This window comes from Panthera tigris, chromosome A3 (genome assembly GCF_018350195.1).
Source record: "Panthera tigris isolate Pti1 chromosome A3, P.tigris_Pti1_mat1.1, whole genome shotgun sequence".
Taxonomy (NCBI): Eukaryota; Metazoa; Chordata; class Mammalia; order Carnivora; family Felidae; genus Panthera; species Panthera tigris.
The window spans coordinates 62,931,952-62,959,305 of NC_056662.1; the positions used below are offsets into that span (position 1 = coordinate 62,931,952).

At 38.9% G+C, this 27,354-nt stretch overlaps 1 protein-coding gene across 4 annotated transcripts in view; it reads right to left on the reverse strand.

Annotated features, from left to right (window-relative positions):
- The window catches only part of THADA (THADA armadillo repeat containing), a 327,215-nt gene extending 302,923 nt beyond the window's left edge, over window positions 1-24,292 (reverse strand). For 3 of the 4 annotated variants that reach the window (XM_007097838.3, XM_042981284.1, XM_042981286.1), the window contains exons 1-12: window positions 24,177-24,292; window positions 21,147-21,246; window positions 20,756-20,850; window positions 19,907-20,037; window positions 14,810-14,958; window positions 14,658-14,690; window positions 14,338-14,386; window positions 9,926-10,113; window positions 7,039-7,133; window positions 5,890-6,110; window positions 3,336-4,042; window positions 871-1,022 (exon numbers count right to left, since the gene is read on the reverse strand). In XM_007097838.3, coding sequence (XP_007097900.2) covers window positions 871-1,022; window positions 3,336-4,042; window positions 5,890-6,110; window positions 7,039-7,133; window positions 9,926-10,113; window positions 14,338-14,386; window positions 14,658-14,690; window positions 14,810-14,958; window positions 19,907-20,037; window positions 20,756-20,850; window positions 21,147-21,222 — 1,896 coding nt within the window. In that variant the 5' untranslated portion in view covers window positions 21,223-21,246; window positions 24,177-24,292. Of the gene's footprint in view, window positions 1-870; window positions 1,023-3,335; window positions 4,043-5,889; window positions 6,111-7,038; window positions 7,134-9,925; window positions 10,114-13,148; window positions 13,353-14,337; window positions 14,387-14,657; window positions 14,691-14,809; window positions 14,959-19,906; window positions 20,038-20,755; window positions 20,851-21,146; window positions 21,247-24,176 lie in introns of those variants that run through there. The other variant, XM_042981287.1, reaches the window with a different exon arrangement.
- Window positions 24,293-27,354: the final 3,062 nt, after the last annotated feature.

A 27,354-nucleotide genomic window follows, 5' to 3' on the forward strand; every position in this document is an offset into this window, starting at 1 on the left:
ATCAAATTTGTAGATTGCTTTGAGTAGTATAGACATTTTAACAGTATTAGTTCTTCCAACACATGAGCATGGAATGTCTTTCCATTTCTTTGCATTATCTTTAATTCCTTTCATCAATGCTTTATAGTTTTCACGGTATATTTTACTGTTTTGGTGCAATTATAAATGGGATTGTTTTCTTAATTTCACTTTCTGCTGCTTCATCATTAGTGTATAGGAATGCAACAGATTTCTGTACATTGATTTTCTATCCTGCGACTTTACTGAATTAATTTGTCAATTCTAGTATTCTCCCATTTTGTGAACTGCTCCAACACTTCCTCTCCCTTAATCGCATTTATCACATTTCTAAACAACCACCACCTACTCTGCTCTAAGCTCCCCCCCAAATCCTAACCCATAAAAGCGCACTTATATCTGTATAGTCTTCTAAGAGTTTCCACTTGTGTTACACAGGTTTTCTTATTCCTTCAACTAAAATTTACATAGCCTGGGGGCGCCTGGGTAGCTCAGTCGGTTGAGCAACCGACTCCGGCTCAGTCGTGGTTTGTGTGTTCGAGCCCTGCATCGGACTCCCTGCTGTCAGCCTGTCAGCACAGAGCCCCATTCGGATCCTCCGTCCCCTTCTCTTTACCCCTCCCCTGCTTGTGCTCTCTCAAAAATAAATATTTTTTATAAGTAAATAAATAAATAAAATTTAAATGGCCGGGATGCAAACTCTACACTTTTCACTTTCAATTTACCCTCCCTATGGACCCCTTAAAATAGTGCTGGGCTCAACAGAGAGGCCTCTATAGTGGACTGCTAACTGAATAAATGACTCAGGGATCTACTACATGTATGAAATTCTCAGACATTTTGTTTGCTTACTTGGCAGTGCTGGTGAATTAAGCCTTGTTTTATTCTTGCACTGGACACAAGGTTCCTCCAGACATCAGTTGCAGACCGAAGATGTCCATGAGCTCTAGCTGCTCGCAGACATGCCATCAAAGCTCCCAGAGCCCCTGTACTATTATAAGATCCTAAGGATGGAAAAGATTGTTGCCTCAAAAGCACAATAACACAGACCACTACTGTGCTATATAACAAAACAACTACCACAATTTTCATTTGCAATTAACATTCTATTTCCAGAAAAAAATTGTATTTTAAATTCTAGCGTGAATTAAAGTTCCTATTCTAAGGGCACCTGGGTGGCTCAGTCGGTTAAGCAGCCAACTTCAGCTCAGGTCATGATCTCACGGTTTGTGAGTTCAAGCCCCCGTCATCAGGTTCTGTGCAGATAGCTCAGAGCCTGGAGCCTGCTTCAGATCCTGTGTCTCCCTCTCTCTCTCTGCCCCTCCCCTACTCATGCTCTGTCTCTGTCTCTCTCTCTCTCTCAAAAATAAACATTAAAAAAATGTTAATAAATAAAGTTCCTATTATAAAAGAAACATTATTGAAAGAGATTTAATAGCTCTTGTGTCAATAACTTCAGTAAGCATAATCCCCTTATGTTAACTTAAAGAAATCATTCTTGGGGCGACTTTCAGCCAAAATCAGGAAAAACATTTCAGTGGCCAAATATCATTTCTCTAAAAATAAACACTAACCCTCTGTATATTTTGGAGGTATTCTTCCTCCCTCATAAAAAAGGCAAAAGGAGGATTATAAAGAACCTGGTGCTTGGGGTGTCTGGGTGGCTCAGGCAGATAAGCATCCGACTCTCTTGATTTCAACTCAGGTCATGATCTCATGGTTCATGAGATCAAGCTCTATGTGGGGTTCTATGCTGACAGCACAGACCCTGCTTGGGATCCTCTCTCTCCCTCTCTCTGCCCCTCCCCCACTCACATTGGCTCACACTGTCTCTTAAAATAAATAAATGAACTAAAAAAAAAAAACAAACACCAAAAAACCTAATGCGTTTGGAAGTTAGGATATCAGCCATTACTAACAGGACAGGGGGCTCAACCTCACAAGGTGCAATGATATAAAAATAGAGACTGCCTTATTCCAGAACAGATTCATGAATCTTGAACTTTAGATGGCTTCTCAGAAAGGCGGGAACAATTGTTGTTAAAAACTACAAATAATGAGAAAAAAAACCCAACTACAAATAATGGCTTATTTTTGGGTATAGGAATCAGATTTTTCTAGCTACCTTGTGGTTACTGTTTGAAGTATTGAAAGTTTTCAACTATTTTTAGTTATAAGTTTTCTTAAACTGTGATGCAGGGTACCATATTCCTGCTTCGTTAAACAGAAAATAATAATTTTAAGATTTACATGATAGGGGCTCCTGGACGGCTCAGTCGGTTAAGCATCCGACTTCAGCTCAGGTCATGATCTCACATGATTCACCACCCATGAATTCGAGCCCCACATCGGGCTCTGTGCTGGCAGCTCAGAGCCTGGAGCCTACTTCGGATTCTATGTCTCCCTCTCTCTGTCCCTCCCCAGCTCAATTCCATCTCTCTCTCAAAAATAAATAAACATTAAAAAAATTTTTTTTTTAAGATTTACATGATAAGTCAAGATCCATCAATGACATATTAATTACTGATTTATGCTTTAATGTAGTACTTCCTTCCGGGTTACTGAGTTTCAACGGAATGTTTACCCCTATTCTAATTGACTACAGATGGCTGTTTCTTGAGGTCACACATGTTCTACATATTTTTTTCTCTTTCCCAGAGACAAAAACTTGCTACTGTCAACTTAACCTGCCTTCATCCTTGCCTAAAACAATACTTAATTACTGTTTCAATCACTAGAATAAGGAACTTATATAAAACACTCACTTTTATTCCAGTCTGACAACCTAACAAATAACAACTCAGTAAAATGAGATAAAACTAGTAATAAGGAGGGAGGAGGGGGGGCGGGCAGCGTGGATGGTTCAGTCAGTTAAACATCTGACTCTTGATTTTGGCCCAGATCAGGATCTCACAATTCCTGAGATCGAACCCCGCGTCCGGCTCTGAGTTGACAGTGCAGAGCCTGCTTGGGATCCTCTCTCTCCCTCTCGCTCTGCCCCACTCCACTCTCAAAATAAATAAATAAACTAAAAAAAAAAAAAAAAAAAAAAAAAAAGACTTAAAAAAAAAACTAGTAATAAAGGGAACCTTATACTCATGACTGAAATCAATCTTTAGCTTATAGAAATGACTTAAGCCAAAAAAATTCTATTCTACTCAGGACAGGAACATTCATTTCAATCTGAAATCTCTATCATTGATGTCCTCTTTTGCAATTTACAGAAGTGGTAATATTGAAATTTGAATATCGTCCACATCTACCGAGGAACCTACCCTTTTTTAACTAGAAATTACTAAAAGAATGGTTCATCTTACCACTTTTAGCATCAGCAGAAGACTGAAGAATCTTTACCATGTAGCTTAAGCTTTCGGGGCTGCAATTCAACAATTTTGGCAAGTAATAATCGATCACGTAAGATTTCTGGTCCAGATTTCCTTCACACAGTATAAAAAGGAGAGGAGAAACCCAAGTCTCATGCCACTCATCAATCCACGTACTGTCAACAGCCTGGGACTTCAAATGACTCTTGTGACTTCTGAACATGGTCTCCAAGAGGTCACTTGCATAAGGTACCAATGACTGGTCTCCCATCACCTCTAAGATTTGTGATGGAATAGTTTTGGCTAGTGCCAAAATATGTCCAATTCCTGTATAATCTACTAAACAACCAAGACACATGTATTTCCCTTTAACATGCCATTCCAGTCGCAAAAGACTCTCTGTCAATTCACAAATGAAACGATCGGCAGCCAAACCTGACGCTTCTGAGTCTGATTTTTCTTTAGTGAGCTGGTGTATTTGGAGAACATTTCTGAATATAATTTTGGTTTGGTGTCTCAAAGCATCCAATGGATGTTCCCAGTGGGTATAGACATATTCCAAAAGTTTCCCAACTATGCTTGAATTCCCATTCAGACTGTTCTTTAGGCTTGGGGAACTTGATTCAAGGACATGTATGGCTGAATTAGTCCAAGATGCCAAAATTCTAGAGAAAAACAATTCCAGGGTTGATTCCTTGATCCTGAAGAAAAATGAGCCATGTTATTATAAACTGACTAATAAAAGAAATTTCATTTTATAACCATTTAAATTTTAAAAATATAAAAGACAAAGAATGACCAGAAAATTCAATCATTATTAAATTTACAACAAAAATTAAAAACAAGGCCAAAATAGACTCAAATTTATAAATTAGTCTTTCCACCTTATAGTAATAATCCAGGGGCACCTGGATGGCTCAGTCGGTTAAGCATCCATCTCTTGATTTCAATTCAGGTCATGATCCCAGGGTCGTGGGATCAAGTCCCACGTCGGGCTCCATGCTGAGCATGGAGCCTGCTTAAGATTCTCTCTCTCCCTCTGCCCCTCTTCCCCACTCACACTCTCTCTCTTTCTCTCTCCCTAAAATAATAATAATAATAATAAAGAAAAGAAATAATCCAAAAAAGGACTAAGGAAACTTTTGGGAATGATAGAAATGTTCATTACTTTATTCTGATGATGGTTTCACAAGTGTTTTAAAACATAGTGAGGTAACCTAGGGCTGGAGAAAGTTAGGGGGAATGGGGTTTCTTTTGAGAGTAATAAAAATATTCCAGAATTTATTGCAGTGATAGTTGTACAACCCTGTGAATCTACTGAAACAAAACTGAATTACACACTTTAAATAAGTGACTTTTACGGTATATAAATTATATCTCAATAGAGCTGTTATACAACACCACAATAAAAAGTGTTTTTTATAATTTAAATAATTTTTATATTATTATATTTATATTATTATTTTAAAAAATTATTTTAGAACATTGTGCTTTTTTTCCTTTACCTACATGTTCACTACTATCAAGCTGTATCTATGGTTTGATATTTCAAGCACACGATCACTTTCAGGCATTATGAAAAAAACACCCAAAAAACCACAAAACACAATCCAGTGAAGTAAAAAAAAAAAAAACCCCACAAAACACAACCCAGTGAAGTCAAAAGAACTGGTTACAATTCTGGCTCAGGTGCTTATTAGCAATATACTTTTCTGACTTCACTTTTTCCACACAACACATCTGATTTCCTATCCTATCTATCAAGACACGTGAAGCTCATACTGAATTACCTATGTTGACGTTGTTCATAAACTCCAAAGCACTATCCATATAAAAATTTTCATAGTTTTTTAAAAATGCTAGCATTAGGGGCACCTGGGCGGCTCAGTCGGTTGAGCGTCCAACTTCGGCTCAGGTCATGATCTCACAGTTTGTGGGTTCAAGCCCCACGTCGGGCTCTGTGCTGACTGCTTGCTCAGATCCTGGAGCTTGCTTCAGATTCTGTGTCTCCTTCTCTCTCTGCCCCTCCCCCGCTCACGCTTTGTCTCACTCTGTTTCTCAAAAATAAATAAAATGTAAAAAAAAAAATTTTTTTAATGCTAGCATTAGAGACTAAACGTTAACATTAATATTAGAAATGTTCAATACAGGGGCACCTGGGTAAGCCTCTGACTTTGGCTCAGGTCACGATCTCACAGTTGATGAGTTAAAGCCCCACATCAGGCTTTCTGCTGTCAGCACAGAGCCCGCTTCAGATCCTGTCCCCTTCTCTCTCTCTGCTCCTCCCCCTTTCGTGTTCTGTCTCTCAAAAATAAATAAACATTAAAAAAAAAATGTTCAGTACAGGTTCACCTGCCCTAGTAATTTCTGTAACTCTCTCTCATCTCATCTTCTTTCATACCCACTTCATTGCCTACATATATCACCCTTTCAATTCAGTTCTATCCTGAGCACTTTGCATTGAACTACTAAGTATGCAGGTTCAGTCACCATCTTTTAAATGTCTGGCAAGCAAAAGAAAATATGAGACAACAGCATGAAAACTCACTGTGAACTCAAGGTGAACAATACATGGACGATATTCAAGAGCAGGGCCTCCCCGCTTGGGCCCATCCTTCCATTCTGCCAGTCCAACATGGTGAGTGTCCCTTGACACAGGAATAAGAGAGTTGACTGCGAGACATCAGCACAACAAAGGCTCCTGCAGCAGTTCAAAAACCAGTCAGGGATGCTGGTACAGTCCACTGAACGGAGAAGCAAACTACTAATCTGGAAAAACATAACAGAGCTAACATGTTACAAAGCCTCTAAAACTGTACAGATATTTCAAGATGTACATCCAAAATTCCCTTTCCCCTGAAACATCCTAGGAAAAATAACTGAACCTAAAGATGAGAAGCCACAAGTGTTAAAGTTATTATTACCAAAAGGGAAAAAATTAAGTCTTAGGATTAAGAATTCTAAGTACGTGAACCATTTTGCTGGTTTGAATGTACTAGTGGAGCAAAACTTATCATCCCCTGCAGGTGAATGACCTTAACACTTTTTAGAGGTGATTTGAGAAATCAAATTATTAAATTTTATCCAATGGTAAATACTTTGTGTGATCTCATAGAAGAGTACACATCTATTTTATATAACGTCAGGTAAACAACTAAAATAAGTTTCTAGATAACAGAGTAAGGGAAGAAAACCCTGCTAGTACTAAATATAAGGATTAGCGCGCAAACTATCAAATTATCTTTTCCATGTAATCAAATTCACCAAAAAATTGACTCTCACATGCTTCCAGTCTAAAGTTCAATATTTGGGTTATTCTTAATGAAAAGGACATACTTATCAAAAAGTTAGGACTTCATGTATGTATATATTAATCCCTGCATAATTTTAATATTATAAATATCTTTTATAACACTGAGAGATGAAACTGAACAAACAGCACTAGAAGCATATGAAGAGGCACCCCTAAAAATGTTGATAGTGATTATCTTTAGGAGATGGATTTACAGGTGACTACTCTGGTCTTCTTTCTGCTTTTTCTGCATTTTTGGACTGTCTCTTACTATAAGAGAAAAAGATCATCAGAAAGATTCTACTATGCAGAAAGAAATTTTTAATTCATGTCTTTAAAAATATTTTTAAAACATGTATCTAATTATCAATGAAATATACAATTCTACAAAGGAGATGCACTCACCAAATCAGGAATCTCTTCAGGTGGGTGAAACATAGCCTTAATAAAAAGAATAACAGCTAATCCAGATGTACTCTGAATTGTCTGTAAGAGGTGATCTATTTGGTAAAAAAGTAGAGAGTGTGGATTAAATGACAATGGATATTCTGGTACAGTGGAAAAAGCACACGCTGCAGGGACAGAGAGTCCTGGGTGCAATTTCTAGCATGACCACATCCTAGGTGAATAGGACTTGGGCAAGTTATTTCACCTCCCAGGGACTCAGCTTTCTCTTCTGTAATATGGGACAATATAACTCCTACCTGACAATTATTTTAAGCTTTAAGTGCATAACGAACATAAGACTTTTATGCCCAGCACATAAACACTTAATAAATGTGATTCCTTCCTCTCTCCACTAACACCCACTCTCCCTTCCTCTCCCCGCAGCACATCTAGCAGCAATACCGCTCACTCTCTTCCCTGCACTGAGGCCTCTCCAGCCCAACCCCCCACATGCATTACTCTTCCTTAAAGTGATTTCGGGGCTTGTGTAAAGAGGCTGCATCAGTGCTAACTGAAAGCTCTGCTATCATTGGCATGTACCCAATGCAACCAATCTTGACTTGCTATTTTCTCTTTGTTTTCTATTAGCCTCTGGTTTGTAATAAAGTTTACCAAATATGGTAAATTATTCAACCGGGGATAAGACTCAAAAATGCCTACCATAAACTACCTACTAAATATCCACTGTGCCCTTTATCCCTGCTAACAGAACTGTGACTTTGATTGGGGCATCCACGTACTCAGCCAAAGGCGGGACACTTGCTTCCTCAATCTTGCCTGCAAGTAAAGGTAGCCACGTGAGGGTTCAGGCCAATGGGATAGAAGCAGGTACTTGGGAACTTTTGTTTTTCCTGATTAAAGGTAAGGATGCAACTGGCCCTCCTTCCGGCCGTGAACATAGACATAATGTCTGGAGCTACAGCAGTCAAATGGCAACCAGGAGGCAAAAAACGTGAGTAAAAGCCAACATGCTGAAGACGGCAGAGCAGAAAGGCAGAAATGTTTGAGTCCTAGACTGCATACAGTTCGGGATCACCTGCCTCAGAACTTGAAATTATGTGGGGACGAGGGGAGCCATATTTGCTTAAGTGCCTGAAGTGCCTGAAGTTTGGTTTTCTGTTACTTGCAGCTGAACATTTTACTAATACATGAAATTTTGAAATCCTGGGGAAGAACAGCAATGAAGAGGTCCCATCAATGGTTCAGAAAAGGGGCTACCTCTTATTAAAATCAGGCCTTCTCTGTGTTTTACCCATCCTATAACAAATTCCTCTTTTAAAAAGCAAATATCCGGGGCACCTGGGTGGCTCTGTCAGTTAAGCGTAGGACTCCGGCTCAGGTCATGATCTCGCGGTTTGTGAGTTCGAGCCCCGCATCGGGCTCTGTGCTTATAGCTCAGAGCCTGGAGCTTGCTTTGGATTCTGTGTCTCCCTCTCTCTCTGACCCTCCCCTGCTCACACTCTGTCTCTCTCTCTCTTTCTCTGTCTCACAATAAATAAACATGAAAAAAATTTAAAAAAAAACAAATGAAACATCTGAACAATTCATTAATTTTTTCATTAATATTCATGCATACATGATCATATAGAATGAGAGATAAAGGTGAAAAAGTAATTTAACTTTTTGTGAACACGATAAGTATTTTTTTTTTTTTTGCTAATCTTATTGTAATATAAAACACTGATATAGGAAAACACCCAAAACAAGGGCACAGCTTAATGAATTAAATTGAAATGAACACCCTTGTACCTACTGCCCAAAGCAAGAAGCAGTACTCAAGACACCCTGCCCGGAAGGCTCATCCACGTGCCTCATCTCAACCACAATCCCCTTCTCTCACCCTGAGTAGGCATTATTGTGACTTTCACAGTAATGGCTTTCTTCTTTTCAAATGGTTTTATTAATCAAATGTGCATCCCGTCCATTTTTTTAAAAATGTGATGTATTTTTTAAATGTGTTTTAATCTACAGGTGCCCTCTCTACCGCTTTCATTGCATGACAATTTCTCTATTCAAGAACTCTGGCCTTTGACCTGCAACATTTCCCACAATCTAGATGTGGGTTTGTTTAGTCCTGATGCAATTGCACACGTTCTTCTCTCTTCTACAATTACTGTAAACTGGCAGGTGACCTAGAGATTGGTCTCAAGTTCAGTCACTTTGGGAAAAGTATAGGTGGTGAAACCAAGACTAGATCTAAGGGGCATATATTGTCTGGTTGTCTGTTCTGTAAAGTTAGCAGTTGCTGATGCTTAATGCCTACGTCAATTCATTGGGGGTTAAAAAATAGTGATATTCTACCATTTCATCTTAATTTATTATTTGAAATACTTTTATAAAGACAGACTTCCTCTCATTAGCTATTTGGTTTCCAGTGGCACAATTCATATAAAGAAAAGCAACATATGAGAGATACAAAGGGGAATGATGAATGGCCCCACAAGGATTACTATCATTACTTGAGGATAATACCTACTGCTGAGGAGAAATGTACAGATTACATTTACCTTTCCAGATTTTCCTTCCAAATTTGGAAATCTATTCTTCTCAAGAATTTTCTTTTGCCACTTAACGTCTCTGGCTTTTCAACACTAAGACTGTCAGATTTCCTTCTTTACAATACACATACACACATTTAGAAAAGTCCTTCAACATTACCCCTTGGAGAACTGGTACATTTGAAAGAAAAAGCATTAAAACCTCATAATCCAGGGCCTCCCCACTTTAAGGGGTTAGGGGAGAAGTAGTTCTACGTGTCAGTTAAGTATCAAACATTTCATACCATTATTAGCGTAAGCTGAACGACACTCAATTATAATCACCATTTTTACGGTTTTACACTTACCATCAATTAAAAACTTGGTGAAAATACTTAGCAATCCACACATACTTTGCCATGTGGGGGAACTGGAAATCCTCACATGAAGTGTCTGAAAGTCTTGTATTTTCTGTACCAACATCACAGAAACTCTAGTGCCTACCGACAAGTCATTCATCAACTGCGTCTGAACAATATGATTTCCGGCAAATTTTCTATAATGAAGAAGAGACGTTATTACAAAAGAAAAGTCACATGAAAATGTCACCATTTCCATCCCTCAATAAAAAACATTCCTCAATCAAAGGGCCAAAATTCATTTTAGGTTATAATAGACATTCATACCTCTCTGTTCCACTCCCATAAACATTCCAATTCTATGGACATTTACTACAAACTTTCAACACTCTTACCTCAACATTTCCCTCCTTCTCAGCCAATGACCAACCTCATTTCTCTCCTTTTAGAGTAAAAGTAGCAGATCCAGAATGAATGCCACAATTTCATAACTTGAACACTCCCTCAACCTTGGTACGCTCTCTTCACCTGGCTTCCAAGACACCAGGCTCTCCTCCACTTTCTCCTACTTTACCATCGCTCCTTGCTAGACACCTTGGCTAGTTCATCATCTTCTCTCCAAGCTCTTTATGTTATAGCTCTCCACAACTCAGTCTTTAGTCCCCCTCTCCAGCTACTTTGTTCCCTTGATGCTGATCTCATCCAGCTCATAAACTTTAAATTATAATCTATATGCTGACAATTCCCCAATTTTTATCTCCAGGTTAGACCTCTCTTTCTAATTCCAGACTTGTATATGCAACTTTCTATTCAATATCTTTCTTTGGATGTCTAACAGACACCTCCAACTACATGAACTCATCTTCAACTCCAAACCTGCTACACCTGCTAGGATCTCTATCCTACAAAAACCCTGTGACCATCCTTGACTTCCTCCTCCCCATCCCATCTGTAAGAAAATCTTGTTCGTCCTACCTTCAAAATACAGAATCAGCCCACCTCCACTGCTACTCCTGGCCTGAGTCACTCTTGTCTCTCCCTTGGATTACTGCAGTGGCCTCCTAACTGGTCCCCCAGCTTCTATCCTTGGCCCACCCTGAGTCTATTCTCAACACAGCAGAACACAGAGTGATGATATTAAAACACAAGTCAGGGAAAACAGTCTAAGGTCCCCCAGAAAGTTAAACACTAGATTACCATATGATCCACTAATTCTACTAATTACCATATAATCCACTAATTCTGAAAGTAGAGACTCAAACAGATATTTGCATAACAATGTTTATAGCACCATTATTTACATTAGCCAAAAGGTAGAAGAAACAACCCAGCTGTCCATCAACAGATGAATGGATAAACAAAATGTGGTATATACATACAATGGAATGCTGTATTCAGCCAAAAAGAAATAAAACTCTAATACACGGCACAATATGGATTAACCCTGAAAGCACACAAAAAAATAAAAATCTTATTCTATTTGCGTGACGTATCCAGGATAGGCAAATTCAAAGATACAGAAAGAAGAATAGAAGTTATTAGTGGGTGGGGGTAAAAAGGCAGTGAATTTTCTTTTGGACACACTGAATGTGAGACACCTATAAAACATCCCAGTTGAGATGTCCAGGAGGCAAGTGACTATATGAAGCCACCACTTCAGGGAAGAGATCTAACTTGGAGTGAGAAATGTGGGAATCTTGAATATTAGCAGGTGCCTAACACCAAGGAGGTAGATGGTATTAAGCAGTAAGAACAAATAGAATAACAAGGAAAGAACCCACATTCAAGAGATGAGCAGAGGAAGAACCTAAAAGGAGACAGAAAAGGCACTCCTGGCAAGGCAAAAGGAGACCTTGGGTGAAAGATGGCACACAGAGGCTAAAATCGAAAACATGGAAACAGCAAGTGCTGGTGAAGGTGTGGAGAAAAAGGAACCCTCGTGCACTGTTGGTGGGAATACAAACTGGTGCAGCCACTGCAGAAAACAGTGTGGAGTTTCCTCAAAAAATTAAAAATAGAAAAAAAAAAATTAAAAAAAAAAAAAAAAAAAGGGGGGCGCCTGGGTGGCTCAGTTGGTTAAGCGTCCGACTTCAGCTCAGGTCACGATCTCGCGGTCTGCGAGTTCGAGCCCTGCGTCGGGCTCTGGGCTGATGGCTCAGAGCCTGGAGCCTGCTTCCGATTCTGTCTCCCTCTCTCTCTGTCCCTCCCCCGTTCATGCTCTGTCTCTCTCTGTCTCAAAAATAAATAAACGTTAAAAAAAAAAAATTTTTTTTTTAAATTAAAAATAGAATTACCATATGATCCAGTAATTCCACTACTGGGTATTTACCCAAAGAATATGAAAACACTAATTTGAAAAGACATATGCATCCCTATGTTTACTGCAGCATGATTTATGATAGCCAAGATACAGAAACAACCCAAGTGTCCACTGATAGATGAATGGATAAAGAAGATGTGATATATACACATATATACATACACACACACATGCATACAATGGAAAATTATTCAGCCATAAAAAAGAACGAAATGTTGCCATTTGCTACATGGATAGATCTAGAAGGTATAATGCTAAATAAGGCAGTCAGAGAAAGGCAAATACCATAGCATTTTACTCATATATGGAATTTAAGAAACTAAACAAATGAACAAAGAAAAAAGAGACAAATTAAAAAAGACTATTAACTATACGGAACAAACAGATGGTTACCAGGGGGGAGGTTGGTAGGGGAGGGGTGAAATAGGTGAAGGGGATTAAAGACCACACTTATGGTGAGAAGAACTGGGTAATGTATAGAATTGTTGAATCACTCTAATAGCCTGAAACTAATATAACACTGTATGTTAAGTATACTGGAATTAAAATAAAAATTAATTAAAAAAAAAAAAGAATAGCACACATATATTACCTCTATTCCCTGCCAGAACCTCAGTAAACCAACCACATAAAAAGACATAAATACACAAGGGCAACAAATAGACAACAAGACAATAACAATAAGCCTTTGGAAGCCACAAAGCAGATAGATAATAACTAACTTAGCAGAATCAACAAAAGTAAATACTAAGCCAGAGAATAATCCCCAAAACGACCTGATTTGCAGCCTCAAAAGGCTAAGAAACTTGGCACCAGGACTCCTTGATGTGGAAATAAATGTAGGGCTGAAAATAAGAAGACGGGCTACAAGTCTGTTGAAGAAGAGTAAGAACCAGCAAACAAGTGGCTTACCTCTAGGGAAGGTAAAGCAACACCAGATTGCAAACAAGCGAATTAGGCAAATATATAAACAATGAATGCCAAACGCCATGACCTCAGCTTTTTTCACTCCCTCAGCAACCAGAAGATTAAGCCAACGGTTTGGTTCCATGGTGAATCCACTACCCATGCAAAAAGACCTAAAGATATTGACATCGGAGGTTTTCCAAAGAAATAGCCTAGCTAAACTAGCCTACAATAAAACCTGCCATCAACACCCATATACACAGTTTCAAATCAACTCTCAGTGCCCCATCCTTAAATATGAGCGCTAGGCTAAATATCACCAGACTTCTAACGAAAGCTTCCAGTTTCATATAGTGAAGTGACCGAAAGCATCAAACAGAAAAAAAATAGCAACATAAAAGAACTAGGACTATGCAAAGGTAAGAAAACTATATTTAAAAACAAAACAAAACAAAACCCTATCATTAATATCCCCAGAAAAATAACAGGATGTTTCATTTATAAAAGAACAGATGCTAGGGGCGCCTGGGTGGCTCAGTCGGTTAAGCGGCGGACTTCGGCTCAGGTCATGATCTCGCGGTCCATGAGTTCGAGCCCCGCGTCAGGCTCTGTGCTGACAGCTCAGAGCCTGGAGCCTGTTTCGGATTCTGTGTCTCCCTCTCTCTGACCCTCCCCATTCATGCTCTGTCTCTCTCTGTCTCAAAAATAAATAAACATTAAAAAAAAAATTAAAAAAAAAAAAAGAAGAACAGACGCTATGAGTAAGGAACACTCAGGGAGGAAAGAACTCTTGCTCATATTCTCCTAAAAATTTATTTGATTTTTTTAAGTTGATTTATTTATTTTGAGGGTAGGGGGAAAGAGAGAAAGAGGGAGAGAGAGAATCCCAAGCAGGCTCCACACTGTCAGCACAGAACCCGACGCGGGGCTCAATCTCACAAACTGTGAGATCACGACCTAAGTCGAAATCAAGAGTTGGACGTTTAGCTGACTGAGCCACCCAGGTGCCCCTTTCTGATTTTTTAAATTAAATATCAAACCTCTAAAAAATACATTTATAATCAGGTCTAATATTAACAGAGAGGAATGGAATGAAGCATGTTCTGGAAACTTTTTAAAAATTTCCTGTGTACAAAGACAATGCACAACCACAAGTGTTCATGCACACATGCACAAGCATACAGATACTACTTGCCTATTTTCTTCAGAGATTTCAGTTAAACTCTTCTGCATAAAATGAAGCACTGAAACAAAAAGAATATATGATGACAAAGCAGAACCTAAAACTGTGAATTTTAATGTCAATATAAGAAAATATTTTAAGTCACTATTACCTACAGTGATATCATGGTATAGAAGTAGAAATTTAAAAGGAATATTTAAAAGGCGGGGACGTGATGTACATTGGTAATCTGCAAAACTCTACCCATTGCCAAGAAACCGAAAACAACCAGTTCCAAACTGACTCATACAAGCAGTTACACCCTCAGAATAAAATAAAAGAATGGGACTTACCATTTTTAAGAAGATTACTAACACCTGCTCTACCTGTGGGAATAAAAAAATTAACACTGGTAGGGAGTCTCAGGACCAAAACTAACATTAACAAAATTGTTTAAAAACAATAATGTAATGATAGAAAAAATACTACAAAAGAGCTGGCTTACCTACGTCAAAGTTCTCCATACAGCAAGATATATTGTCAATTACTTTCCTATAAGAGTACACATCAGTAGTACTCAATTCTTCCTGAAGACGAGAAGTAAAACTTTGTACAGCCTCAGTTAGAAAAAATTCAGGTAGGCCATTTAGTGAGCTAGAAAAAGAACCAAGCATTAGAAATCTGGCAATCATGTAGTATGTAGAAGGGAATCACACAAATGAAGTAATACTGGACTACATCTTCAAAATACAGCCAGAAAATTTTAACTTCATGCCACAATTGTTGAACTCCTTGCTTCCATCTTGCTTCCCTCCTCAATAGAGAAGCCAGAGTGATATTATAAAAACACTGTGTTAATCTTCTGCCTAAAATTGTCCCACATGTCCATCTCAGTCCAGTTGGTTGCCATAGCGCTGCAATGACTTACAAGACTCCACAAACTCTAGCCCCACCACTATCTCTCCAGCCTCATCTTGATCCTTGTTGACTTAGCTCTAGCTGCATGGCCTTCCTTGTGGCAACAATATAACAAAGTCTTTGTTCTTGCTATTTCCTCCAACTGACATTCCTCCCTCAAATAGACCCAATAATAATCATTCCCTTGTCCCTTTCAGGTCAGTCTCAATGATATCACCTTATCAATGTCATTTTAGCAAAGATATCTGAAGTGACCACCATATTTTAAATTGCAACCTTCACCCCATCCTTGATGCTCCCATCTCCCATCACTGCTTTATTTTTCCCAATCACATTCATTTCATCTAATCCTATATATTTTGACTATTTGACTATTTTCAATCTTCCTCTTAGAATGTAACCTCCATTCTATACTGCCTTATTCACTGTATCCCCAATGCCTAGAATATTTATTTGACATAGAGTAGATAGTCAATAAAAATTCACTGAATAGGGGCACCTGGATGGCTCAGCTGGTTAAGTGTTAGATTCTTGCTCTGGGCTCAGGCCATGATCTCACGGTTGTGAGATTGAGCCCCATGTTGGGCTCAGCAAGGAGTGCAAAGCCTGCTTGGGATTCTCTCTCTCTGTCCCTCCCCTGCTCATGTACACATGCTCTCTCTCAAAATAAACAAATTTTTAAAAAAATGTTTGAAGAGATAAATTTAATTTAGTGTCAATTTAACTCAATTAATCTAAATCAAAACCACTAGGGGGCGCCCGCGTGGCTCCGTCGGTTAAGCTTCTGACTTCAGCTCAAGTCATGATCTTGACATTCTTGGGTTTGAGTCCTGCATCAGGCTCTGTGCTGACAGCTCAGAGCCTGGAACCTGCTTCAGATTCTGTGTCTCCCTCTCTCTCTGTCCTCCCCTGTTCACACTGTCTCTCTCTCTCTGTCTCTCTGTCTCTGTCTCTCTCTCAAAAATAAATAAACATTAAAAATTAAAAAAAAAAACAGTAGGAATTTTTTTTAATTGCCTAAAGAGTTCTAAAGCTCTTCTAGAAGAAAAAGAATTTAGAAATAGGAATAGTCTGAAAAAGAAAGGTCACCAAAGGGGTGACATGCTTCAGTATATAATTAAACTACATTATCACACTATAGGAAATAAAAGTGTGGTATGGGTGAGTAAACAAATAGACACAAATCTAAAATTGAATCTATGTTTATACAGGAACACAGAACATAATAAAATGGCATTCCAAATAAATGGGAAAGATGGACTATTCAAAAGTTTGGGGATAAGTGGCTCCCCATTACAAAAAGAAAACTAAATTGGATCTCTAACGTATGGTCCACTCAAAGCTTAACTCCAGATGAATTTAAAGATTAAACAAAAAAAATAAATTTTAAAAGACAAGCATGTAATTTTATATGATCTTATCCTACAGAAAGTATACATAAGCAAGGCATGAAACTCAGAAATCTATACAAAGAAAAATATTAGATTTGATTACCAAAAAAATAATTTGTAATTTTTAAAAAGCAAACACACTATAAACAAAGGAATACATTTGGTACATAACCTATATAAAGCTGTTATAAATCAAGAAGACATTCTGTGGTTGCTGACTTCCTGCAGGCATTCCCCATGCCCTTTTTTTTTTTTTTTTTAATTTTAACGTTTATTTATTATTGAGAGACAGAGAGACAGAGCATGAGCATGGGAGGGGGAAGAAAGAGGGGCAGACACAGAATCTGAAGCAGGCTCCAGGCTCTGAACTGTCAGCACAGAGCCTGACACAGGGCCTGAACACACGAACCCTGAGATCATGACCTGAGCTGAAGTCGGATGCTTAACCGACTGAGCCACCCAGCCCCCCCCCATGCCCTTTTTTATTGGCAAAACCCACCTCCCACTACAGAGGTGTGAGAATCTTGCTTCCCAGCCATTCTTAAAACCAGAAGGAGGGTATATGACCCAATCTTGACAACAGAAAGTGATAGGAACTCTACTGAGACCTTCTGCAAAATGTTTTCTCTCCAATAAAAAGAGTTGGAAAAGAGGAAATTTCCTTCTCTTTTTTTCTGGATGCAGTCATGTCTGTCTAAGGTGCTTGTAACTGCTACAGTCCCTTGTAATTCTGAGGGAAGATATGGCCAACACATGGGAGAAACATGGAAAACATCAAGATCTTTGATGACATGGTTGACTGCTTCACCAAAACCCTAGAACTGGCCACTATCTGATCATTTGCTTTTTGACACATTAAATAAATTTACTTAAGTAAGAAAAAAAGTCATTCTAACAAGAAGACACACGAAAGATATGTAATCACAAACAGTCAAACTGTGCACATTAAAAAATATTCAATCTCAGCAATCTGGGAAATGAAAAGTAAAACATAATACTATTTTTTACCCAATAGATTTTTAAAGATATAAAGATTGACATTATCCAGCATTATAAAGGTATGAAGACACTGGCACTCTGGTTCACTGTTGGGGGGAGTACAGATTAGCAATGTTTTTGGTGAAGAAATTCCACTTCTAGGAATTTATCTCAGAAAATACACAGAACAACTATATACGTGATTAAGAATATCGGGGCGCCTGGGTGGCGCAGTCGGTTAAGCGTCCGACTTCAGCCAGGTCACGATCTCGCGGTCCGTGAGTTCGAGCCCCGCGTCAGGCTCTGGGCTGATGGCTCGGAGCCTGGAGCCTGTTTCCGATTCTGTGTCTCCCTCTCTCTCTGCCCCTCCCCCGTTCATGCTCTGTCTCTCTCTGTCCCAAAAATAAATTAAAAATGTTGAAAAAAAAAAAAAAATTAAGAATATCACTGCATCATGGAATAATGAAATTGGAATAATGAAAACAAAACACTAAATATCAGTGAGAAAGTGATTAAATTTTGTATACCCATATTATGGAATACATATAGTTGTAAGAAAAGATAAGGACTTTGGCTGGGAACATAAAATAATAAAGACATTATGGAAAACAATATGGAGGCTCCTCGGAAAATTAAAAATAGAACTACCATATGATCCAGTAGTCCTATTTCTGGGTGTATATATCCAAAAGAACTGAAAGCAGGATCTCACACCCAGCATGTTCACAGCAGCATTCTCCACAACAGCCAAGAGGAGGAAGCAACCCAGATGTCTATCAACAGATGAATGGATGAATACAATGTGGTACATATGGACAATGAAATATAACTTAACCTTAAAAAGGAAGAAAATCCTGCCACATGCTACAACATGGATGAACCTTGAGAATATTATGCTAAGTAAAATAAGCCAATCAAAAAGGGACAGATACAAATATTCCACTTATTTGAGGTAACTAAAGCAATCAAATTCATAGAAAGAACTGTGGTAGCTAGAGGGTAGGGAGAAGGAAAATGGGGATTTGCTGTTTAATGGGTATAGATTTTCAGTTTTGCAAGATGAAAAAGCTCCAGAGATCCACTGCACAACAATGTAAATATACTTAATACTCAAAAATGGTTAAGATGGCAAATTTTATGTTATGTGTTTTTTAACACAATTTTTAAAAAAGAATAAGGACTACACTGATACGAAAATATCTCTAAGACATTCCTTTTTTTTTTTTTAAGTTTATTTATTTATTTTTGAGAGAGAGACAGAGAGAGCAAGCAGGGGAGGGGCAGAGAGACAGAGAGAGAGAGAGAGAGAGAGAGAGAGAGAGAGAGAGAACCCCAAGCAGGCCCCGCATTGTCAGCACAGAGCCCAATGTGTGGCTCGAATTCACAAACTGTGAGATCATGACCTGAGCTGAAACTAAGAGTTGGCTGCTTAACCGACTGAGCCACCCAGGCACCCCTCTAAGACATTCTTTAGTGAAAAAACAAGCTACAGAGCAATAAGTAGAGTATAATCACATTTATGTAAAAAAAAAAAATGAAAACTAAAATAAAATACAATACACATATTAAACCCAAAGGAAAGGTCTAAAGAGATAGATACCGAAATGTGAAGCGATGACCTTTACTAAAGAAAGTAAGATAGGGGTGGCTGGATGGCTCAGTCAGTTAAGTACCAGACTCTCAGTTTCAGCTCAGGTCATGATCTCCCGGTTCATGGGATGGAGCCCCACATCAGGCTCTGTGCTGACAGTGTGGAGCCTGCTTGGGATTCTCTCTCCCCTACTCTCTGCTCCTCCCCAGCTTGGCTTGCACACGCACATGCCCCTCTCTCCCTCAAAAATAAATAAACTTAAAAAAAAAAAAAAAAGTAAAGTAAGATAGGCCAGAAAGAGGGAAATAGAAGGCTCATTTTTCATTTTGTTCACTTCTGTATTGCTTAAAGTCTTTACATTAAGCATATATTTCTGTGTAATTAAAAATATGCTTAAACCAAGTACAAATGGGAAAAATAAAGGAAAAAGAAATAGCAGGATGACAGTTTAAACTTAACCAAGAATTGCATTAATATAAATGGACTAAACCAAGCGTCTGTAAACTCGAGCCTAGAGCCTGTTTTATTAAGGTCTTTGACCTAAAAAGTCTTTTCACATTCTATAAAAGTTGTAATACATACACAAAACAGAGACCATACAAATGAAATTGCTAGTAACATATTTCAGTTCAGTTTTACCAAACCAGGAGAATTTTAAATACTGGTTACTTTTGCTCAGATTGAACATTTATGATGGTTAACTTCCTTTCCTTTTTGTCCTTACCTTGCCAAGACTTTCTTCAAGGGATTCTTTAGACTCAAAGAAAGATAAATTCCTGCTAAAATATCCAAACAACTTCGAATACTGGGATCACATGCGCCATTTTTATCTGCCTTCTCCAGTAAAGGCACAATCTACAATCCAAAAAATTCAAAGTCATGGTACTTTTGTCTAATATCAACTATATAGCAAAGTAACAGTTTCAAACACTCTTTTAAGTCTCAATGTAATGTGAAATATTTCCTACCCTATATTGTTAAGGATACTGATTTAAACACTGATTTTAGTATTTTTTAACTTTTTAACCCATACCCCCAGCTCCCATTTTACTCTCCAGACCCACCTCTATTAAGAATTAGACTTGTCAATGGTTCAAGTTATAGGAATTCTGTGGCACTATTGAAAAAGCAAAAATATATATAATTGCTTTCCAAAAAAAATTATGCAAGTTCAAATGGTAAATCCTAATACTGAAACACTTACTGGTAAGGACAGTCTTTATATTTTATATTAACTTTTTAATGTGTCTGCTAAAAAGTTTTAAAGATTCAGATCAATATTCAGAATAATTTTTTTTTTAATTTATCTCCACAAAAAAGGTATGCACAATTGTCTCAATGTCCCATCTATTTACAGCTCCAATGGCAGTGGAAGCCTGAATGGCTTCTATTGATACCCTGAGTAAAACAAGATTATACAATGAACAGAAAAGGAAAAAAAAAAAATCTATTTTTTAATGATACATTGATATTAAAAATTGAGAGCCAAAAATTGTCAGTTAATTTTAAAAGTTCATAATAGCATGATATGATATTCTTCAAGATGCATCAATGAATATCAACTCAGTCTTACCTGTTTAACACAATGGATTTGTGACACTCCATCTGTGAGTTGTACACAATGTAACAGCAAAGAAGCTAGGTTCTTTCCTTCCACATCAGCCAAAGCTAGATAACGCACATACAAAAACATTTCAAGGATTTAACAATATATGCAAATAAGTTTACCTTTGCTACGCATTATGCAAAATCTAAGTATTTATAAACCAAACCAAAACAAAAGCAGGTCGAACTTCATCTGAAGACAAAATTTTTAGGAAATCATTTTACATGCAAAACTGAATGTAAGGAACATGGAAAAATTGAACAGAAAGAGTCTGAACATTATGTGGTATTGAGTCTTGACATAAAAATACTCTGCAACCCAGAAAAGAAATAAACAAATGAGGTCAGAAATCACTTACAACGCAAAGTTTCAAGGTCTTGATGGCAAATGGTCAGTGCAGTCACTTGCATTTCTTTCTTCTTCTTTACGCCCATTTTAAATAGAATTAATAGTAGACACTGTAAAAAAAGAAGAATTTAAAGCATTGTCTAATTCAGGATTTCTGAACTCAGCACTATTGGCATTTTGGACCAGAAACTTTTTGGCTACTTTTTGGGTGTCTATGTATTGTAGGATGTTTAACACGCTCCTCGCCTCTACCCATTAGATGCCAGCAGCATCCCCTCCCCCCAAGTTATTACAATCAAAAAATATCTCCGGGCATTGCCAAATGTCCCCTGGAGAGCAGAGTGGCCCCAGGTTGAGAACCACTGATCTAAGGATTTCTGCTTCAAAAAAGAAAAACATTTTTAAGCTCAACAACAGCTTATTATTTTCCAAAGTCACTCCCATTATGACCCAGTCTTTGTATTTTAAAAATACAGCAAACCTTCATTTTAGTAATGACAGCAACAACAGCATGGTTTTTCCAAAAGTAAACTGGGCTCAACTAACTTCTGTGCCTTCTTGGACATATCAGGAGATGTCATAACACACTGTATCTTGACCTTTGCAGAGTATTTGATAAAGGAAACTTGCATACTATCCTTGTGAGTTTGTTTTTAGTTAACAGAATTTGCTTTTAGTTAAAAAGGTTTTAGTTAACAAGGTCCGTAATGGGTTTGAATAAATGTTCCTAAAGAATACACACATATAATACCATGACATCTGGGCATCTCTAGGGAAATGCAACACAGGGCTCTTTTCTTAGCACAGTTAGCATGTTTAGCAATGTTTGTGATTCAGACATTAGAGGACATAACATAGAGAATTTGTAAAAGCTACAAAGCTGGAAGGTCATGTTAAATGCTGAAATCAGGATTAAAGTACAGCCCGATAAACTGGAATGAACTTAGCAAGATGAAACAGAAATAAATGTAAAATGCTGCATTTTTTATTAGAAAAAAACATAAAACATTAATACAAGACAGGGAGACAGCAGCCAAATGTGATTTGAAACAAATCAGTATGTGAGCCAACAGAACAACATGTCTGCTAAAAACCACATTATAAGTCAGCCTGATCAAGGGAGTGCATGATCCCTTGCTCACCCCCACAGGTCAGGTGACATGTGGAGCATCAAGGAAAGTGCTAGTGGCTATCCCTTAAGGAGCCATAACAAATGATAAAACTTTCAAGGAACTAACAGATTTCTGAAGGGCCTAGAGAGCACCTCCTTCAGAGAACAGCTCAGTTAACCAAAGGTGTTTGGTCTGGAGAAAAGAGGACAGGACAAGTGCCATAAGGCAGCTGCTGTTGCTGGAGGACTGTCAGAAAAAGAGATGTCTTTTGTCTTGCTATAGAATTAGGAAAAGTCAGTGCAAGCTTCAGGGAGGCTGAATCCAGCTCCCTGGATTCAGGGAGAACTCTCCCTGAACTCTCTGGTCTAACTATGGAATGGACTGCCTTTTTAACAGAGAATCGCCCAGCTCTGAAAATATCCAAACAGAAGCAGAATGAACCCTTTGCACCTGAACTCCTGCAATGGCCTCACAACTGGTCTCCTCTCTTCTCCCTTGTTTCTGAAGAGTCCCCTCTTTTTACAGTCTTTTTAAAACTCTCATCAAATCTAATTACTCTCTTGCTTAAAACTTTCCAAGGGCTTCCAATTACACTTAGAATAAAATCTAGCTTCAGACCTTGGCCTTCAAGGCCCTAAGTAATCTGGTACTACCTTCCTCTGCATTTCATCTCAAAACAATCTTCTCTTAACCATCTAAGGACCTTTCCCTTCCTAATACCTCTGCCTGTTAATGTCTGTTCCACCTGATCTTTGCAAGATCTTAGCACCTCATCTTTCAGGTCTCTTCTCAAATACCACCTCCTGTGAGAAGTCTTCCATGACCACTGTCCCTAAAATGCCACCACTCCTGTTCACAGATCATTTCCATTAACTTATTTTCTTCATAGTACTTACTACTACCTGAAATTGCAGTAACTTGGTTATTTGTATATTGTCTGTCTCCCCTAGTAATAAACACTATGAAGGCAGCAACTTTAATCTGTTTTATCCACTGTTTTAATCCTCAATTCCTAAAACAGTACCTGGCATATATTCAGTGCTTAATAAATATCTGATGAATAAACGAATTAACTAACACTGTCAGAGATGTTCTAGAAGGGAGGTATGCCTTTAACAACAGAAAAGTGCACTACCAGATATATTCTATATCTAAATGACAAGTTAGTCCTGACCTTAACAAAAACTACGGTCCATCTGCAAAGTAAGAAATCAGTACAGCAATGGAACGTGAAAAACTACTTAACAGAAAATGGTAATAAAAATAAACACATAATGGCAACAACAAGGGAAGAATTTGGAAAGTGACATGATTATATCTAGGGGAATAAATGGGGATCACTTCCTAGGAAAGTGACCAATACACAAACTTAAGAAGGGATAGAGACAGATAACTGGGGAGACTATTTTCTGGTGAATGGCGAGTAAGTTTACAGCAGGATTTGATCTTGAAACCCTCAATACTACACAAAAATTGGCTCGGTGCTTATGCGTGCTCAACAGGTACCTAAATGTCTGTCCTGATGAACTGGGCCTCCCCCAAAGGGAAAATCCCGTGCCCACCCTATGACACTGCTTCAGTGGCCAGAAGATGCTCGGCAAATTGTAGTCCTAAAACCCACTGGCTGCTTTCCTTTGACGGCTGCTTTACTCCCATTTACACCGTCTGGTTGACTCCCAGATTTTCTGGGTAATTTCCGAACCACGTGGAATCCAGAGAATGACAGGTGATCAAAAAAAGTAGTTAAAGTGCTGTCTCCATGGAGACGTAAGCGACCGGAAATCAGTACCAAAACCTCCAAATTCTCGCGATAGCCCAGGACTGGGGGAATTGGTGCGAATCACCTAGCTGCCCTAGCTAAGTGGTCGAGCGGAGCTGTGAAGAGTCGCGCGCTACCGCGGGTCTGGCAGAATGCCTGGGAGCCAAACCTCGTGCTTGTGAGCGTCTGAGAAGAGTCGCAGCCGTCTAGATGAGTGCCGGAGCTGCTCTGGTTCTACGGTATCTCCGTGGCCCGCAACGTGGTCTGTTGACTACCGGGTAGGGGTGATGGGAGGGAAGCAAGGGGACCTGGACCTGGAGTGATCGCGAGAATTGAATGACTGAGCTCTTCCAATCAGGAGGCTGGAACGGTCGTGATGTCACTGGGAACGAGTGTTGCCGAGTGGATTTGGGTAGACTGCGACTTTAAAAGAATGCGCGGTGCAACCCTTTCTAAGCCAGGGGCGAACTCAGCGGTTTGGAACTCTGTTTCGTTCGCTTTAGGGCAGTCTAGACCTCGAGCACCTGGGAAGCATCTTTGCTTCAATCTGACGTTCCACTCTTCTCCCACACATTTTACCCAGCACAGAGACAGGACGAACTGCCTCCGGGATGCGGAAACCAGCGATTGTAGAGCCTGGGAGATGGTGTCGGGAGAGGGGGGTAGTGAGAGCCGAAGCCACAGTAAGAGTTTGGTTTGGTTTGGTTTGGTTTGGTTTGGTTTGGTTTGAGAGAGGGAGACACATAATCCGAAGCAGGCTCCTGGCTCTGAGCTGTCAGCACAGAGCCTGATGCGGGGCTGGAATTCACAGACTGCGAGATCAGGACCTGAGCCGAAGTTGGAGGCTTAACCGAATGAGCCACTCAGACGCCCAAGGGTTTTAATTAAAATGAGAAACTCTGAAATGAACTAACCTATAACCAAGTGCGTTTGTTCCTGAGTTCAAGCCCGGCATTGGGCTCTGCGCTAACAGTGTGGAGTCTGCTTGGGATTCTCTCTCTCTCCCATTCTCTCTCTGTCCCTCCCCCCTTGTGCTCGCTCGCTCTCTCTCTCTCTCTCTCTCTCAAAATAAATGAACTTAAAAAAAAAAGTTTAGGGGTGCCTGGATGGTGTAGTTGGTTGAACTTCCAACTCTTGATTCCAGAAGAGATCCCATAGTTGATGTGTTTGAGTCCCACATCAGGCTCTGCACTGATGACATGGAGCCTGCTTGGGATTCTCTCTCCTTTTCTCTGCCCCTCCCCCGCTTGTGAGCGCGCGCTCTCTCTCTCCCGCCAAATAAATAAATAAGTAATTTTTTTTAAGTTTAAGAAATAAATAAATAAATAAAATACACCATGAATTTGGGCCATGAACTTCTTTCTAAATAGCTATCTATTTTATTTGTAAAAATGTATTCCAAGGGAATTTAAAAAATTTTTTTAATGTTTATTTTTTTTTTTAATTTTTTTTTCAACATTTTTTATTTATTTTTGGGACAGAGAGAGACAGAGCATGAACGGGGGAGGGGCAGAGAGAGAGGGAGACACAGAATCGGAAACAGGCTCCAGGCTCCGAGCCATCAGCCCAGAGCCCGACGCGGGGCTCGAACTCACGGACCGCGAGATCGTGACCTGGCTGAAGTCGGACGCTTAACCGACTGCGCCACCCAGGCGCCCCAATGTTTCTTTATTTTTGAGAAACAGAGAATGAGTAGGGAGGGGCAGAGAGAGAGGGAGACACAGAATCTGAAGCAGGCTCCAGGCTCTGAGTTGTCAGCACAGAGCCAAACTCGGAGCTCCAACCCACCAGCAGTGAGATCATGACCTGCTCCAAAGTTGGATGCTTAACTGACGGAGCCACCCAGGCGCCCCCCAAGGGAATTTTTAAAGAATCCGTAGTCTTTAGTATGTAAAAGTGTATGGCTGCTTTTAGTATGTAAAAGTGTAAAAGAAAACACTTAAATGACATCTTCTTGTAAAAGTGGACTACATAAAATCATGAAAAATAATATATACATGTTTGGTTCAGTGTAGTTTACCTTTGGAAATATGTACCTGTTGAAGCAGCATTTCCCCTCAATTAGGGAATGGATTTTTTATACTTAATGACACATTTTCACACATTTCACACAGATTTTTAAAATCTGTGGCATTTGAATGATTAAAATTTGACCTCCGAATACCACAAAAAAGGGCTTTAACTGCCTACTCATTTAATACTTGTTCCTAAGCATCTCTATTCAAGCCAAACTTCAGACCAAGCCAAGGTAAGTTTTTCCTGTAAGTATTGTTTTCCTAGACTGAAAAACATAGTATGGTCTGTCAGTCAGTTTTATATTCCCAGTACCTCCTAAAAAAACACAATTTATGGTAATCGGCCAGGAATACATGATGATTTACATAATTAAAGAATCCATCATAAGAAGCCTTATGGCACCTGGGTGGCTCAGTCATTAAGTGTTCAACTCTGGATTTCAGCTCAGGTCATGAACTCAGGGTTTGTGAGTTCCAGCCCCACATTGGGCTCACGCTGACAGCGCAGAGTCTACTTGGGATTCTCTCTCTGTCCCTCCCCTGCTCTCTCTCTTTCTCTCTCAAAATAAATAAGCTTTTTAAAAAAAAAAAAAAAAAGCCTATTTAATGGTTTCATGCCCATCTAGATGTCATATCTAGAACTATGAGTATGAATATTGTGTTATTTTTTAATATAAGATGAAATCTTGTTACTTATTAAAAAATATATATATGTTATTTGTTAATGTGTTTGTCCCTGAGTCAACGAAAGAAAGCAGAATTCTTCTGGTATTTATCTTGCTGTGTAAGAAGTTACCCCAAAACTTAATGCCTTAAAACACTACTTTTTTTTTTTTTTTTTTAATTTTAATTTAGAGAGAGAGAGAGTGCAAGTGGGCGAGAGGGTCAGAGGGAACTTGCTGTGTAAGAAGTTACCCCAAAACTTAATGCCTTAAAACACTACTTTTTTTTTTTTTTAATTTTAATTTAGAGAGAGAGAGAGTGCAAGTGGGCGAGAGGGTCAGAGGGAACTTGCTGTGTAATAAGTTGCCCCAAAACTTAATGCCTTAAAATACTACTTTTTTTTTTTTTTTTAATTTGAGAGAGAGAGAGTGCAAGTGGGTGAGAGGGTCTGAGGGAAAGAGAGACAGAATCTTAAGCAGGCTCCATGCTCAGTGTGGAGCCTGATGTGGGACTCTATCCCATAACCCTGGGATCATGACCTGAGCCGAAGTCAAGAGCAGGAAGCTGAGACTGAGCCACCCAGCTGCCCCTAAAACACTACATTTTTACTATCTCACAGTTTCTATGGGTCAGAAATTCAACAGTCATGCATGTGGTTGAGTGCTGCTG